Source organism: Agelaius phoeniceus, chromosome 1 (genome assembly GCF_051311805.1).
Source record: "Agelaius phoeniceus isolate bAgePho1 chromosome 1, bAgePho1.hap1, whole genome shotgun sequence".
Classification (NCBI taxonomy): domain Eukaryota; kingdom Metazoa; phylum Chordata; class Aves; order Passeriformes; family Icteridae; genus Agelaius; species Agelaius phoeniceus.
Genome location: NC_135265.1, coordinates 107,347,726 through 107,362,858, shown reverse-complemented (window position 1 = coordinate 107,362,858; position 15,133 = coordinate 107,347,726). Strand labels below are relative to the sequence as shown.

Below are 15,133 nucleotides of genomic sequence, written 5' to 3'. Positions count from 1 at the left end.
GGTATCAACTCTGTGGTAAGCAGACTGTGCCTGTAGGCTGAGCTGAAACCAGCTACAGGTGACCACAGATGGCCTCAGACCCAACTGAACATGGGGCTGCTGCCCAGAACAGACACAACTGCGGTTGAATCACCCAACAAACACAGCACAGCCCTGGGTGCTGCGTGAGGGACTCAGTACAAAACACCCTGGGAGCACAGGAAGCTCCAGGCACAGCCTAGATAGCTTCTGTTCCAAGAAGAGCTTCAAAGGAAGGTTTGTGGGTACCAAGTGAAATCAGGCATTATGCCATGGATGTCCTATTTTGGTTTGCACCTTTCTCATTTGCCCTTATATCTTATCCTTGGTTTTGTCATGGAAGAATTGCTTTGTCAGGTTCTGCTCTTCTACAGGGAAGATCTACTCCTCTGCATATCTCTGATGAATTTCAAATAAAATACTGACATCTCAACACTAAATTTGTTCCGTGTATCATAGGTCTGTAATTAATGCTATTCTCCTCACACAACTGCATTTTCAAAAGCATCATTTGGAACATTGTCTATAGTTTGCCAACACAATCAAATCACCCTGTATAAATGAATTCTTTTAAAAAAAAAAAGAAAATTCAAATTAGAGTTGATTTCCTATTTAACATGTTTCAGAACTGCACCATTTGAGAGGCTGTTAAATTACTTTATAAATTTTTTTTATAGGATGATATTGATGTTACAAACTAACCCCTGTATTCTGTAGTATTTATTTTCTAATGTCAAAAATGGTCTGTTATATAGAATGATAAAACACAAAAGAAAATGGGGACAACATGATCTGAATTTCTCAATTACTCTTAGTTTCCGTACTGCTACACATTTTATATTTGATTCCCTTTTAACTTCGTAAACAAAAGACAGAGGGAGGAAAGAAAATATACTCTGCTAAATATAAATGTTCTAGTGAAACCAGTTTAAAGGTTTCAGATAATGGAAAACAGTATTTATACCCTCATCATAAAGAAAAATAGCTGAAGAGATCTTGTTCATATTTTCTAAAAGAGATGCTATCACTGGAAGCAGACCAAACCCTGACATTTCCAAACACAATAACATTAATAATTGGTAAATTTATGAACTTGTAAACTCACAGCTAGATAGCATTTTGGTGGGACTTTCATTACTGCAGTATTGCCTGTGCTAAAATATACACTCATACACTGCATACAGCAAAAGCAAAACCCAAATTAGAACTATTTTATTTGCAGTGCTGTCATTGTAAATAACAGCAAGTAATGGCAGGCCTAGGACCTAGGCAGGTACTGGGACATGCAACATAAGTCAGCACTGATCTTAAAACACATCAGCTGTGTTTAAAAAGGGTTATTGCCTGCTTTATACCTTGTTACTGAACAACAAAAGTACTTTTGGTTTAACACTGCAGGTGATAATGTGTGCTTTAATATGAAATTCCTTTCAAAAATAATTTGTGGGCACTGAAATAAGAATCTTTAGAATGTCAAGAAAAAGCACTCAAACTAAATGTGCCACTCACCTGAGATTATAGATATACAGCTCTGAGCATAGGAGAGCAGGAAGAAAAATACTGCTCTAGTCTCTAAAATAAGGACTAGGAAAAACTTCAAAAATGGAACCATCTTTCATGTCTTGGTGTCTACACCATTTCTTTTCTCTTGTGTGTCAGTAGGATCACATCTGAAAAGCCTGTGTGTCCTGCAACGGGCTGGTAAGTATTGGCACTGTCAGAGCTCCAAAGAGGGGGGCTCTGGGCCTGCAAGTCACCATTAGCAAAGTCCTCTGGTCAGTGTGATCCTCAAGCTGAGACGCTGATGGCACTAACCATGAGCAGAAGGCTGCTCCCATGCACGGACCGACAGAGCAGCCACCAGCCCAAGAAACACAAAGGGTAGAAAACCAGTTGATTTTCTTCCCAAGGAGCATATCCAAAGCAAAATGCTGGGGGCTTTTGTGTGCCACTGAGCACATAATTAGCTTTTACTCTTTTGGAAATCTGCCCAGGATATACTCTAGAGAATCTAAAGAATTGACAAGCCCTACATGTTCTGGGTTTCAGAGCAGCCACATTGGCAAGTTCTACATGTTCTGGGCATCAGAAAAACAGCTGAAGGTACCACCTGCTTGAGACATTGGAGCCATTGAGTTCTTGATCATGCTGTTCACATTAAGACCTGTCTGGCACCAAGCAATATGATTAATTCTCTGTTATTGGTTAATTTCAAAACCATACTCAGAAGTAAAATGGTGTGATTCCTTACATGACATGTAAGAGAGACGAGTGAAGAGAGACAAACTTATCTAAGAAAAACAATGAGACTATCAATGACACTGGTAAAGAAATGATTACATGTTACTAAACCAGAAGAGTTAAATGGCATTTACCTTCTCTCCCAGGTAGGATGGTGGTGCTTTCCAGTACAAATTTCGCACAGAAGCTGGCAATTCTTGAACATCAGCCACCACACTGTTACTGACTGGATTGAAAGTGACTGGAATGTCCATATGTTCATCTACTGCCTCCAAGCGCCAGTTCCTCATATCCACAAACTAATGAAAAACATAAAGGAAACCAAAAGTTTGCCTCGTCCTTTGTTAAAACTTGACCAGCACCAAGTAACAAGAAAAAATTGTTTAGCAGCTTTAATTCCCTTAGATGAGATCCAACTCCTTCAGAGTCAGCCTGAAGTCTTTGAACAATGGATATTCCATGGACCTCAAAAGAGAGTGAAAATATGAAGAAGACATGCCAAAGCTACTTGGGATGCAGGCATTTGGTTTGTCACCTGGAAACTAAATTCTGTCTTCAGCCACAGGAAGACATAGCCTTCTGGGAGTAATAGGAATTGTGCACACAAACCCGAGAATATAATTTGGAGATGCTTTCTAAAGTCCATTCCAGAATCAAATCTTTGTCTCTCAAAGACAGAGTTTGGAACAGGTTAACTGTGAGGGAGGGGGCATTGCATGACATTTTAGAGAGGCAGGCAATATAGCCTAATATTCCGCCTCTTTAAAGCACATTTTATGTTTATGGCTGTTGTTTCATGAAAGACTATGCCTCTTTTTTTTAATCATTATGCTGGAGGAAAGAGAGCATAATGTGTATGATGTACCAGAACAGTTCTGGGTTCTGGTGAATTGCCCTTGACTGGCCATAGCAAAAACCAAAAAAAATAGACACGTTTTCATTAACAGTTTTTGGTGAGGACAAGTAATGACTAGAGGAAGTTTTTTACTGATTTCACTTAGGCCACATTTTCACCTTTTGCTTGTAAACAGTAAAGGGCACAATCTGGATTGTATCTAGTCTATGTCTAAACCTAAACTAAACTCCTCATACACCACTCCAGCTCTCCTCTTTTCTTCCTTTCTCTTGCCTTTTTTCAAGCAGCTGTTGCCTTTTTTTCAGTCTTTTTTTCCCCAGTCACATGATTTTTCAGCCTACAGCCATTTATGCTACTAAAATCTTTGTTTCTCACACTTGATGTCATGTCTCTTTTACAAGGAGGTAAGAAAGACAATTTTCACAATCTCCATAGAATCTGTCACACAATTCTTAATGCATCTATATAATACAGATATGTAAAATGATATGTGTTCATCAAATCATCTTGAAGGAGATCATTGACTTCAATGATGACATAAGAGTTTGAAGATAAAGCAAGCAAGATAAAGGCTGGCTCAACTTCAGTCCAACTAGTGACTTGTAAACAAACAGGTTAAAAGAGCCATTTCTGCTGAACAGCACTTTCAGACTACTCCTAATCTTGAGGAAGCTGTACTTGGAGAATTGCTTGGAGAATATTTCTCATCCTTAGAAGCTAATAAAATATACTTTCAACTTTAGAAGAAATCTGAAATTTCCTCAATGGAACAAGTGTAAGTTCATGATAGAAAAGAAAAAAGATCTTTGGTACACCTTGGTTCTACGACGATCCGTGCTGCGACAGCTGCTGGTTGCCCCAAAACAAAAGCAAGGTGTGCATCCCCTGGGATTAGAAGGGTTCAGATAAAAGGATCCTGGTCTGCAAGTGTCACACGCTGGACCTTCAACATTCTCCTGTTAGGGCATAGTTCAAAGAAATTTCAGTGCTTTTCTTTTTGCATTGCTGAGGTCCCCGAAATTTCCTGCATATGAAACAAATCTTCTGAAAGAACGTATATTTAAGTGTACAGAAACCAATGAATGAAAATACGTGGTTGTCTGGATAGGCTATATTACAAATGCAAATAAAACTGTCTTGGAGGCTATCTCGTAAGCTTTCTTTGCAGTTTATAATCTGAAATGTGAACCACTGAGTAATAAATATTAGTCAGAGACAGCTGGTAACTTGCTTGCCAAAACCCTCCTGCTGGCTTTTGCAAACCCACAATATAAAAGGTCACTTGTGAAAGTTCACATTTATCGCATTTAATTATGCAGATCAGAACAAAAGAAGATTTCCTAGCTATAATGATGTGGTAAAATGTCAACTGACATAATATGGCTAAAAAAAGCATGGGACTTGGTTAACATCCAAAAGGCAAGATGCAGATGGATAAAGTGGATCTGTGCAGGGTACATACAGACTGCTTCAGTGACTCAATGGGCACCCACTCTGCAGCTCTCTAACATCCTGCAAAAACTAAGACCACCTGTATAACTGACAGATATTGAAGCCATTAAAAAATTGTATTTAATGTGACCATGATAATCTGTGCACATACAGCAAAGTGTGATGGCTTCGTACAGCTGCATTTAATTTTTGCTGAAAATTTACTGATAAACTCATTTTATTCACCCCATTATATAAGAAATAGTCACTGGCATGCAAATGATGCTTGTGAATGCAGAAGTAATTTGATTTATCTGACCTTGCAAAGACAAATTCCTGTCTGGGGATCACAAACATCTGGCTCTGTTCCATCTCTGTTACAGCTACATGGCACACAGTTAGGGAAACCATAAGTTCCAGGAGCACACTGATCACACCGACGGCCTTTTATTCCTGGTTTGCATCTTTATCAAACACAAAGGAGAGAAAATCAATAAGGGAGGTAGGAATGGAGCAGGGAAGGGAAAATAAAACAGGTAGGTGGATATTCGAAGGGATTGCATGGCTGTGACACAACTTTATGACTTCCACAGAGAAAAGGTTAGTATTGTTCTCAGATTTTGAATAGTGTGACGTTATAAATGGCCACAGAACTGAGTAGGAATGGATTTGACTTTGAAGGATAAAAATGCTCACAATAGAATTAGACTTCTGCAGCTATTCAGCGCTCGCAGTGCAGAACTACTCTCTCTGTATGCCAAGGTGTAAAACATTGAATATAGGTAAGCAGAGCTGGAAGAATATTTATAGCTGGAAAATGTGCCTGGGCATTAATCAAGGCATGCACCTGGTAACAGAAAAATGGGAAATTGCAAGTATATGAATAATTACAGAGACCTCAATCACCCACAAAGCTTGGGTTAGTTTACAACAGTTCACAGTGGGTAAAATCCATTTTGCTCACACTGAAGAGTGAATAACTTAAATTTCCCATTACCTCTCCAAACACCTGAAAAGAGCATTGAAGCAAACCATCCATGCCTTGTTGTTAACACACATAACCCAAACTTACTTGCATTGCCCACTGGTTTTATCACATTCTGGGTTTGCCACATCAACAATTCCTTTTTCTGAGCAGTTGCAGCTCTTGCAGCCAGCAAGGGGATGATAGCTGAAGTAGTATTTCTCACACACTTCACATTTTGGCTTCACAGTTCGTGGAGGGCAAATGCATTTACCAGTCAAGTCATCACAAAGACGCTGCCCACAGTTGCATACTAGATCAAAGAAATTGTTCCACAAATCAGTCACATCTCATCTTACAACAATCAACTCTTACTGAATATGTAACAAATACACACAACCTTTATGTATAGAAAACATGACTCTTTTCTCTCACTAGTTTAAAGCTCAGGGTCATAGAAACCAACTATGTGACTGCAACAATAGTTTCAAAGAGCAGGTTTAATGCTTGGCTCTTTTCCATGGATGGGCTGCTTAACTTCACCACAGACATTGTTTATCACTTGCCAAAACTGCCAAGGATTAGTTTTGGTGTCAAGGGCACCACTTTTATAAAGCAATGTTTATAAACATCAAGTATAGTATCTATGAAAGCAGCTGAGCTGTTGGTGTAATGCATAGATCTGTTGTTGTTATTAACATCAGAATTTGAGGAATTAGGAATGCTGTGTCTCTGGTTATCTATGGAAAAGATTGAAGGTGTAAAATGGGATTAACCATTAACAACTTGGAAATGATTTAGCAATCAGCGCAGAAAAAAATCCATTTCACGGGAATAGTGGCAATATGGATTTTAACCAGTTCAGCTGTAAGCCTACTACACCTGATCAGACAACACATGCAAAGGGTCACTTCACTACGAGCTAGGTGTGCTTTAGGGGAATGGGATTTCTTCTGCCTTAAACTGGAAGCTAATGCTATTGTAAAGCTAAAACAGCCTGACCAGCCTCTCACAGGATCAGGCTCTACAAAGAAAAGTCAGGCAGCAGTACACCTGCAGCAAATTCAGAGGATTCAGCAGGTGGCCAGGCCAGGAGCTGAAGGAGTGCAAGCACATACTTACACTTGCAAAACGGGAATCCATAGTAGCCAGTTTGGCATCGGCTGCACTGGCGACCGACGACGTTGGGTCTGCAAGCACACTGCCCTCCCAGGGGGCTGCACGTAGGGCTGGTGGCACCTGCACTGTGGCAATCACATGGCAGGGCTCCGTTGTTGTAGAAAGCCACCAGCGACCTCACAGAGTCCTTACAGAAGGCTGATGATCGTTCTGGGCTGTTTAAATTGGAATATAAATCATTTAAGTGCTGGCACTCAGGATTGCTATGAGAGTGCTTTGCAGTGGTTCAGTCTTTCAAGCAGTTTGACATAAGGATGGCATCAGCACACATGCAAGGATATACTTTAATTAAATCAGGGTGAATAGCTTTGAACATGCAGGTAAGAGGTTTTATCATAGCAAGTGTGGATTAGTTGTATCAGTTCAGACATGCCAAGCAAAATACCAAATACCAAAGATGGAAATACCAAAGACAGGAAGATGACATATTCCTCTTTTGTACTGTGAGCAATAAAGCTCTACCTTTACAATGCATTTGCAACAGAAAGTCATGGAAAAATGACTCATGGAAATTCAATGGGCTAGCATAAGCTGTGAAAAGCATTTTAATGTAGCACAATTATAGGGATTTAAGGCAGCTCTTTAACGCAGAGTAAAAGTAATATTATTCCCAGTTTGTTGTCAATGTTCAGTGTTTTAGAAAGTGATGCTTACTCAATATAAAAACTGTTTCCTCCACACTGGCTGATAAAATCAAATGACTTGTCCACTGTCTTTTTGTCAAGAATTGTGTAACTGTAGGTGTCTGCTGGAACAACTAAGATATTTTCCTTAAAACAATAAGAAAGCTAAATTGTACATTTCAGAGAAAAACAAAAAGACACAAGCTAAGGCATTTACATATTTAAATGTTGCTTCATTATGCATTCTGGAATTTTTCAAAACCTTTAAGATTTTAACCAAAAATAAGAAAATAAACTTTGCATACTGCCCTCAAAGTTGTGATGCTACAAGCAGTGTACAACAAAAACAGTGCAGAATATCTTAAAAATTTAAAATAAAAGCAGTGCAAAAGATCCTAAAAATCTGAAACACAACATTAACAAATTTATTCTTTTTGGATTTTATCTTTGCATCTATCAGTAAATGAATGGTGAAACTGAGAATAACATTTTCAAGTACATTTACGTAATACACGTACCAGAACCAGCATTCTTCCATCCGGTATTATCACTGTAACAGAGACCATGGCTTCAGAAATGTCAAGCTCAATTTGGTTTGCTGCAACCACCTGAACCCGACAGCCAGAAGTATGAGGGCAGAATGAAGCATTAAAAGTACCTAGAAGAAAAAACGTATTGGGTTTATGTGAGAAGGTTTTGATTGCAGAAGGTTACTGGGGTGGGTTCTATGAAAATCTCTAAGAACATTCTTCCATGTCCCACAGAGCCAATCCCAGTCAGCTCCAAGACAGATCCAACAATGGCCAAGGCTGCATCTGACCATGGTAGAGCCTCTGGAATAACACATTTAACAAAGGGGGAAAACCCCAGCTCAACAGCAGGTACAGCCACAGAGAAGAGTGAGAGCATGCAAGAGAACCAAATCTGCAGTCACCAGGCCAGTGAAGGAGAGCTCCAGGTGCTGGACCAGAGATCCACCAGCAGCCTGTGGAGGAGACCCCCTCAAGAGCAGGTGGATGCCCAAATAGGGTCTGTGAACCTCTGGGAATTCCACACTGGAGCAGTCTCCTAGCAGGCCTTGTGACCCCATGAAAAGCACCTACACTGGAGAAATTAGTGAGGAATTGCAGACCAGGAGAATAACTCATGTTGGAGAAGCTGGTGGAGGACTGTCTCCCATGCGAGGGATCCCACACTAAAGCATGGGAATAGTGTGAGCAGTCCCTCACTGAGGGAGGAACAGAGGCAACCTGTGATGAGCGGAGTACAGCCCACATTCTCTGTACCCATGTGCCACTCAGTGGGAGGAGTTGGACAAATTTGGGAGCAAAGCTGAGCTCAGGAAAAAGGGAAAGGTGGAAGCAAAGTGTTTGAAACTTTGGGCACCTTGTGTCCATACAGGGTCAAGCCAACACAGCTCCATAACCCAAAATGCTAAGAAAAGAAAGGGGTTAGGTCAAATTCAGATGCCTACCTGACCACACATGTCCTGCATTCACATGGACTTGCACAGAGAACATTGGATGTGCCGGCTGATAAAAATGTACCACAAATACGTATCGGCCCAAGTGGGGCACTCTGCCACTCAAGGTGATCTGGTTCTGGAGAAACAAGAACAGCTCTGGTATTAAATCACAGAATAGATTTGTTTTGTGAAACATTCTTGGGCTTACCAGCTGTGCTCAGTGCCCCCTACCAGCAGTGAAAAAGAGGGGGCTTAGCATCTCTCAGCAAGTTCAATTTCTTCAAGGAAAATGGCATTACAACTGCATGTTCTGTTTGCCTGCCAAGCACATTTAACATTCTTCTGCAGTCTGTACAACTGTTGTGTAGTCCAGAAAAAAACTGGTATTTGGGGTTCCCCCCCCACCACCATTCTTTTTATTGTCTCTGTGGCTTACTTAGTTTGCAACGTTTTCATCATACCACATCATCCACCTTTTATTATCTTACAGAATTTCATCTATTTAACTTTACTAAGAACATACCTTGTGACTTGCAAAACAAAGTTTTCAAAATACGAGGTACCTGCAATGGTGTCAAGGTGACTCCATGAACTGAACCAGCAGGTAAAATGGCACTCAATGGATCATGGAGTATATTCTCCTGCACTTCAGAAATCTTCCCATCTTTGAATGCATTCAAAACCAAAGCTCCTGGTGGAGTCTCAAACACTGAGGGAATGCATGCTGCACTAAACACAGAACCACAGCAATTATCCTTGGGGCCAGGAGAAAGTCTTAATCATAACAGAAAAGGCTGCTGACTTAAAGTCAATGTCTTAGGCTATATTATAATTGATAATGCAATAATAACTCCTGTACCTATTTGGATTCTTTATGAATGATCAGAAAGTAAATGAAAACAAGAAGTATGGATTTAACTTCCATAAGAACGGGAAAGTGTGTACACTTTTAATGTATTAACTGATTTTATTCACACAAAATTCACATAACTTTAGGTTTCAGTGGAAAGAATTTGCTGAGGAAGAGGAAACTTAAGGGAATCAAGAGCACTAAAAATTAAATACATTTTAGTTAATCCAGCTAGTTACATTCACTAGAATCTGCACTAATATTGAATTCTCAGTTCTACAAATATTTACATAGGAGGATCCTTTAAACATGCAAGTTTTCCCACTGAAGTCAATGGGACTACTGAAGTATTTAGAAGTTAAGTATATACTCAAATATTTGTAGAACTGGAGCCAAAATAAATAACAGTATTCCTTCAAAGCATTCTTATTCATTCACTGCTGTGTTTAACTATTTCTTCCTTGGCATAATTAATTCTGGGATTTAGAGAAGAATTTTCCAAGACTGCAGGATAAAATATTTTGGGGGGTTTCCTGGCTGTATTTATTCACTTCTAGTAAGTACTCAACAGACAATGATTAATCTTGAATCAAGACTGATCCAGAACTGGAATTGCAAGTATGTTTCAGAACTGAGATGTATTTGCCAGGCCTGTGTGGGAAATCACATGCAGCATCCACTTACAATACTGTTAAACTGAACCAAGCCTCTGCATCTTCCAATTTGATGAACTTAAAACACTTTCAGGAAAGCAAAAATGCTGGCAGATAACAAAAACAAAACAAAAACCTACACTAAAAAACGCTAATTTATCAAGAGTTTAAAAAAATACCTAACACAAAACCAAAGTCAAATATGTAAGTTTCTACATTTATTTTATTTCGAATCATGTTTTTCACTCATCTTTCCCTGTTTTACTTAAAATATAAATGCCTGTATTTGCAAAATAAATCTGGTGGAAGGACAAGTATTTTCAGTCTTAGAAAGCTGCTCTCAGTGGTAACAATGAGCAGGAGAATTAAAGCTGTGATTCAATGCTATGCATGTTTGGAAACCAAGCACAGTCACATGTTTTTATCCAATTTACTACCCAGATTTTTCTGCTTTCTGTTTCAATTCAACCATTATATTACAAGCTACCATTTGGAAAACTATTAGACCAAATCACCAACTCTTTTTGACTCTTAAGTCCTGCAAATGACATTCACTTTTATTTTGAGATCCTTCCCACTGCTAGATCAGTAGGAAGAAAAGCTTTAGGAGTAGGAATCACGAGGCACATCCTAGGGAGTGCAGCAGGCACTGAAATGTTGAGGTCCCTAATTTGGAAGCTGCAGTGACAGTTCCACTCTGTCCCAAAGAACAAAAGACAGGGAGGGGAAGAGCTTCAACAGGACAGAGGAGATGCTCTGCAGATCCCAAACTTGACCACTGGGGAAGGCAAGGTTCAGGTTCAGATCTTCACAGCAAGAGAAGAGCTGTCAGCCTGGATTAACCAAGCAGTACATGAGTCCCCTAATTACTGGTCCTATAAAGTATGATGGAGAGGAAGGATCAGCTGGTGTTACTGTGTGAGGTGAATGATGAGGGCACACCTACCCTAGGGGCCCCACTATGACAGGGAAAAGGGAATGGCTTGTTTGGGAAGCAGGAGTTTTCATGTTGAGTAATTTGAGGCTGCCAAGTTGTGCCTGAAAGGGCAGTCACATCCCACACCTAGTGACAAATTAAAGCTGTTTTGGGACAGCTGAAGCAGTAACATGCAGAAGAAAACTTCAGATGGAACAGTAAGTATTTCAGGCCACTAAACTAGGAATGATTTTCCAGCTTGGACACCTGTCCTACTGGATGGCATGTGAAAGATATATGTTTTCTCACACATCAGCACTGGGAAGTTCAGATGGGCTAGGAATAGGCTCTTATCAACAAAATTCTGTGCAAAGACTGTATAGATTGACACTAACATTTCAGCTTCTTTACAAAGACTACTTTACAGAAGTGGCCTACAAATCACCTGTGAGTCACTGAGTAAAGCTCCACTCAAAAAAATTAAAACACTATTTATTCTACCTTTCAAGGTTTGTCCTCAGATAATAGGAAGGATAAAACCAAGCAAGTTACCTTCCATCACTGTTACTCCTGTAAGCAGCTATGCACTGTACTTTAGGATCCACGTATTCTGGAGAAAATTCTTCAGCTGATATAATGCAAACCTTGTGCTGAAAAACAAGCACAAGGCACAATTAACAATTAATATCATAAATAACAGGGCCAGGCCTGAACAGGAAGGATGAAGCCTAATTTTAGCATAGGGAGATATGAGCCCAAAGCCATATTCTGTCATAGACCTCCCACAAGATTTTGGATCCTTTTACCTCCCTGCAACTCAATGCCTCAGGGTTAAATAGCATTTTTCTGTCCTTGTCAAGGGAATATTGGCTGTTCAGGAGAGACATAACTAAAAGCTAAGCATACATATGTGGAAAAGGGAAAGACAGAAGACCAGCTCAAAGGCTGAGAAGCAAGGCAAGGAATGTAGAGGAGTAGGAGGGAAAAGCTCTTTGAGACTTTTGGACCCTGAGGGAACTCCCAGACTCTCTCAAATAAAGGCACAAACACTTGCTAGTGCAAAGTCCATAGGAGTGAATTTAAGTGACACCAGGATTTCTCACCCAGGATTCAGAACTCATTTCAAAAGAAGCAAGACCTCATATGGGAATTTTTATTTTAACTAAAAGTGGACATGAACAAATGAATCTGTGGTAGTCCTGCTGTACCCATGGTGGTAAAGACATAAAGGAAAGCATTGGAGGTGGCTCCCATTTGCCTCTCTGCTCTGCATGAAGGGAACACATGAGTGTCTTTAATCCCAAAACTGCTGCCATTGACTTCATAATCAGTGTCTACACACCAGAAGCACTTCTTTTCCCCTTTCCATCTTTTGCTAAGTGCAGACTTTACAATTTAAGATTGTGAAGGTTGGATCTTGTTAGCACAGCAGTTGCTGCAGGAAGCTAACAGAAAATGTAAATGGTATTAGTTTACACTGACTCATGAAGTGAAGAAAGCATGTATCAACTGTTAGTTCTACTAGTTGTTACTAGCTGGGCTGGAGCTCAAGATTTTAACAAACCTTGTGTTTCTAAAATAGAAAGCAGAAACCACACATAAGAAAATTTAGTCTCCAGAAAAGTTTATTCCTGGTGTGGCCAAAAGAGGTCAGTGAAGGCTTTTTATTTAAAATACCTAAAAGCTATATGATTAATGAATGCATTTATTACCTGAAATAAATGCATTTATTACCTGAATTTTGTAAGAGACATGGGAAACTCCCACATGGGCTTTGAGGATTTAGAAAAAAAGAAAAACAAAAAAGACAATAAAAGATTATGTATAAAAGCTACCAGAATATGTTTCCTCTAAAGTTTACTTGTAGAAGTGAGAGGAGAACTGAAACAAAGCACAAGAAAGCTGGAAAAAACCTTGCCAATAAAGGCAAAGTTCTCTTTGTCTTTGGAGCTGACAAGTGTGCCTCAGCATTCTGGGGTGTATATAAAACATGTCTAGTCAAGCATCTAACATACATAATTTCACATGTTCCCTTACAGAATGTGAACACAGGGAGACAAATATCTTTGTTTACCCCACAAGGAACAAGTATGACCAAAAAGAAAAGGAAATGCGAACTTACCAGAAGAAAATTACTCGATGACGCCCTCAGACGTATCCTTGTGTCCGCTAGAAGGTCATAGGCTGCGACACGGTTCCTGTCATCAACTACAACGCTGCGACAAAGGAAACTGAGACAAGAGGCAGGATTAAAGATGAGCCTGCTGGCATTGCCATGTTGTTTAGGCTGTCACCTAGCTTCACTGCCTGGCTGCAGGCCAGCCACAGCACCTGGCCCTGCTGCTGGACCATGACTAACCTGCCTGTGGCCACTGCAGAACATGCACTGTCCTCACCAGTGAGACACAGGATCCACCACGTACAAAGCACTGCTTATCCTGGGAGGGTTAGAGCTGAAGCCTCCAGATCTCAGCTCAGACACCCATTTGAGCTACTGGCTTAAGTAGGATGTAGACAGACAGCCACACATAGGTGCTACCTGCAGACATTTTCACACTGTGTAACATGTGTGTAACTAGTATTCTCCTGCCTGGACCATGCTCCTTGGGGTGTAAGCTCCTTTCCACCACTGCCATGTGCCTCTGAGGATGTGAATCAGCAGCTCTTGCACACACAGTGGCAGCTGGGCAAGGCCTGATCTTAGGAAGCTATTCTGTGTGCTGAGATACTCCTCAATGCAAGTGAAAAAACAGGTTTGCCTCCTCTAGAAACCAGAGATTATGGAATTTTCACTCTTGTTTAAAGCATATATCAGAAAAAAGGTCAGCTCAGGGCTAGGGACACATACAACTAGAGAAATGTAGGTCCCTTACTCATGATTTGCTCAAAGCCTGTGATGTTTTATTCTCTTACCATGTTTTATTTGGAATATTCAAGCTCACTGAGCTGTAAGAAAGTCTGGCACAATATATGACAAATTCTACAAGTTACTGTTATCTACATGTACCTCACTATGTCATTGCTTGATTTATTTTTTATCAGAAGAGACTTCCTGTTTGGGAAAGATGACACAGCAGCTCACTCACCATGTGACCACTCAGTTCAGGCAGAATGCCTGCAGAAGGGATTTGCTGCATTGCTACATTAAAGCAGCAAGGGCTTTCTTTGTATTTCCATGAACACATTTCCAATGTATCATATAAACAAACAAGTACGTTCAAAATCAGCCCATAAAATGTGGGAAAAAATGTGTTTTGGAGAAAAAAACCACCAAAACCCCAATAAAACAGAAGATTTATAGCAAGAAGTTTGGGGCTCAAAGTGTTATTTAACAGGCTAAAATAAGAGCTTTCCCCAGCAATAACCTGACAAGGTCACTGCTCCACATGGCTGTGCTCTGTATCACAAACATGCTGATGAAAATGACTTTTCTTACTGAGCAATTTCATCCTGAATATCCCTAAGCCTCCATTCTGCCAAGCAGTTGGCTCATGGGAGTAAAGGCTGCATGTCTGTAGTCCCCTGGCCCTGGGCAGGCTCTCCCAAGGGCTCAAAATAAGCTGAGGTGCTCAAGTGTTAAAGACAATCTCACTCAGGCAAAATCTCTTGTGCAGAAACATCTGCAGTAACCTCATTAAAGGATAAAGAAGCATTTGGCTGAAGACCTTGCCTACAGCCTAAGAGCCAGAGGATAGCTACAGGCAGAATTTCAGAGACCTTTACACTTCTGCTTCAGCAAATCTTGTTAGAAACGGTGGGAATACTCTTGTAACACTAGCTGCTACATTTTTTATAGCCAAAGCCCTTGGACACAATTTTAACTGAAGAAAATCAGTGCAGGCATCTGCAGCCAACAGTGATGCTCTTCCACTGGACTTGGGGATTAGTAGTTTATAAGATTTAAAAACATAAATATAAAAGTAACCCTTTGAATAGG

The 15,133-nt window shown here is 40.2% G+C and overlaps 1 protein-coding gene across 2 annotated transcripts in view; it reads right to left on the bottom strand.

Annotated features, from left to right (window-relative positions):
• The window catches only part of LAMA3 (laminin subunit alpha 3), a 105,648-nt gene that overhangs the window by 41,725 nt on the left and 48,790 nt on the right, over positions 1–15,133 (bottom strand). For both annotated transcript variants that reach the window (XM_077184850.1, XM_077184856.1), the window contains exons 27-37: positions 13,319–13,427; positions 11,749–11,846; positions 9,341–9,506; positions 8,787–8,913; positions 7,831–7,970; positions 7,344–7,459; positions 6,633–6,844; positions 5,619–5,823; positions 4,866–5,010; positions 3,931–4,071; positions 2,394–2,558 (exon numbers count right to left, since the gene is read on the bottom strand). In XM_077184850.1, the coding sequence (XP_077040965.1) occupies positions 2,394–2,558; positions 3,931–4,071; positions 4,866–5,010; positions 5,619–5,823; positions 6,633–6,844; positions 7,344–7,459; positions 7,831–7,970; positions 8,787–8,913; positions 9,341–9,506; positions 11,749–11,846; positions 13,319–13,427 (1,624 nt within the window). The remainder of the gene's footprint in view (positions 1–2,393; positions 2,559–3,930; positions 4,072–4,865; positions 5,011–5,618; positions 5,824–6,632; positions 6,845–7,343; positions 7,460–7,830; positions 7,971–8,786; positions 8,914–9,340; positions 9,507–11,748; positions 11,847–13,318; positions 13,428–15,133) is intronic.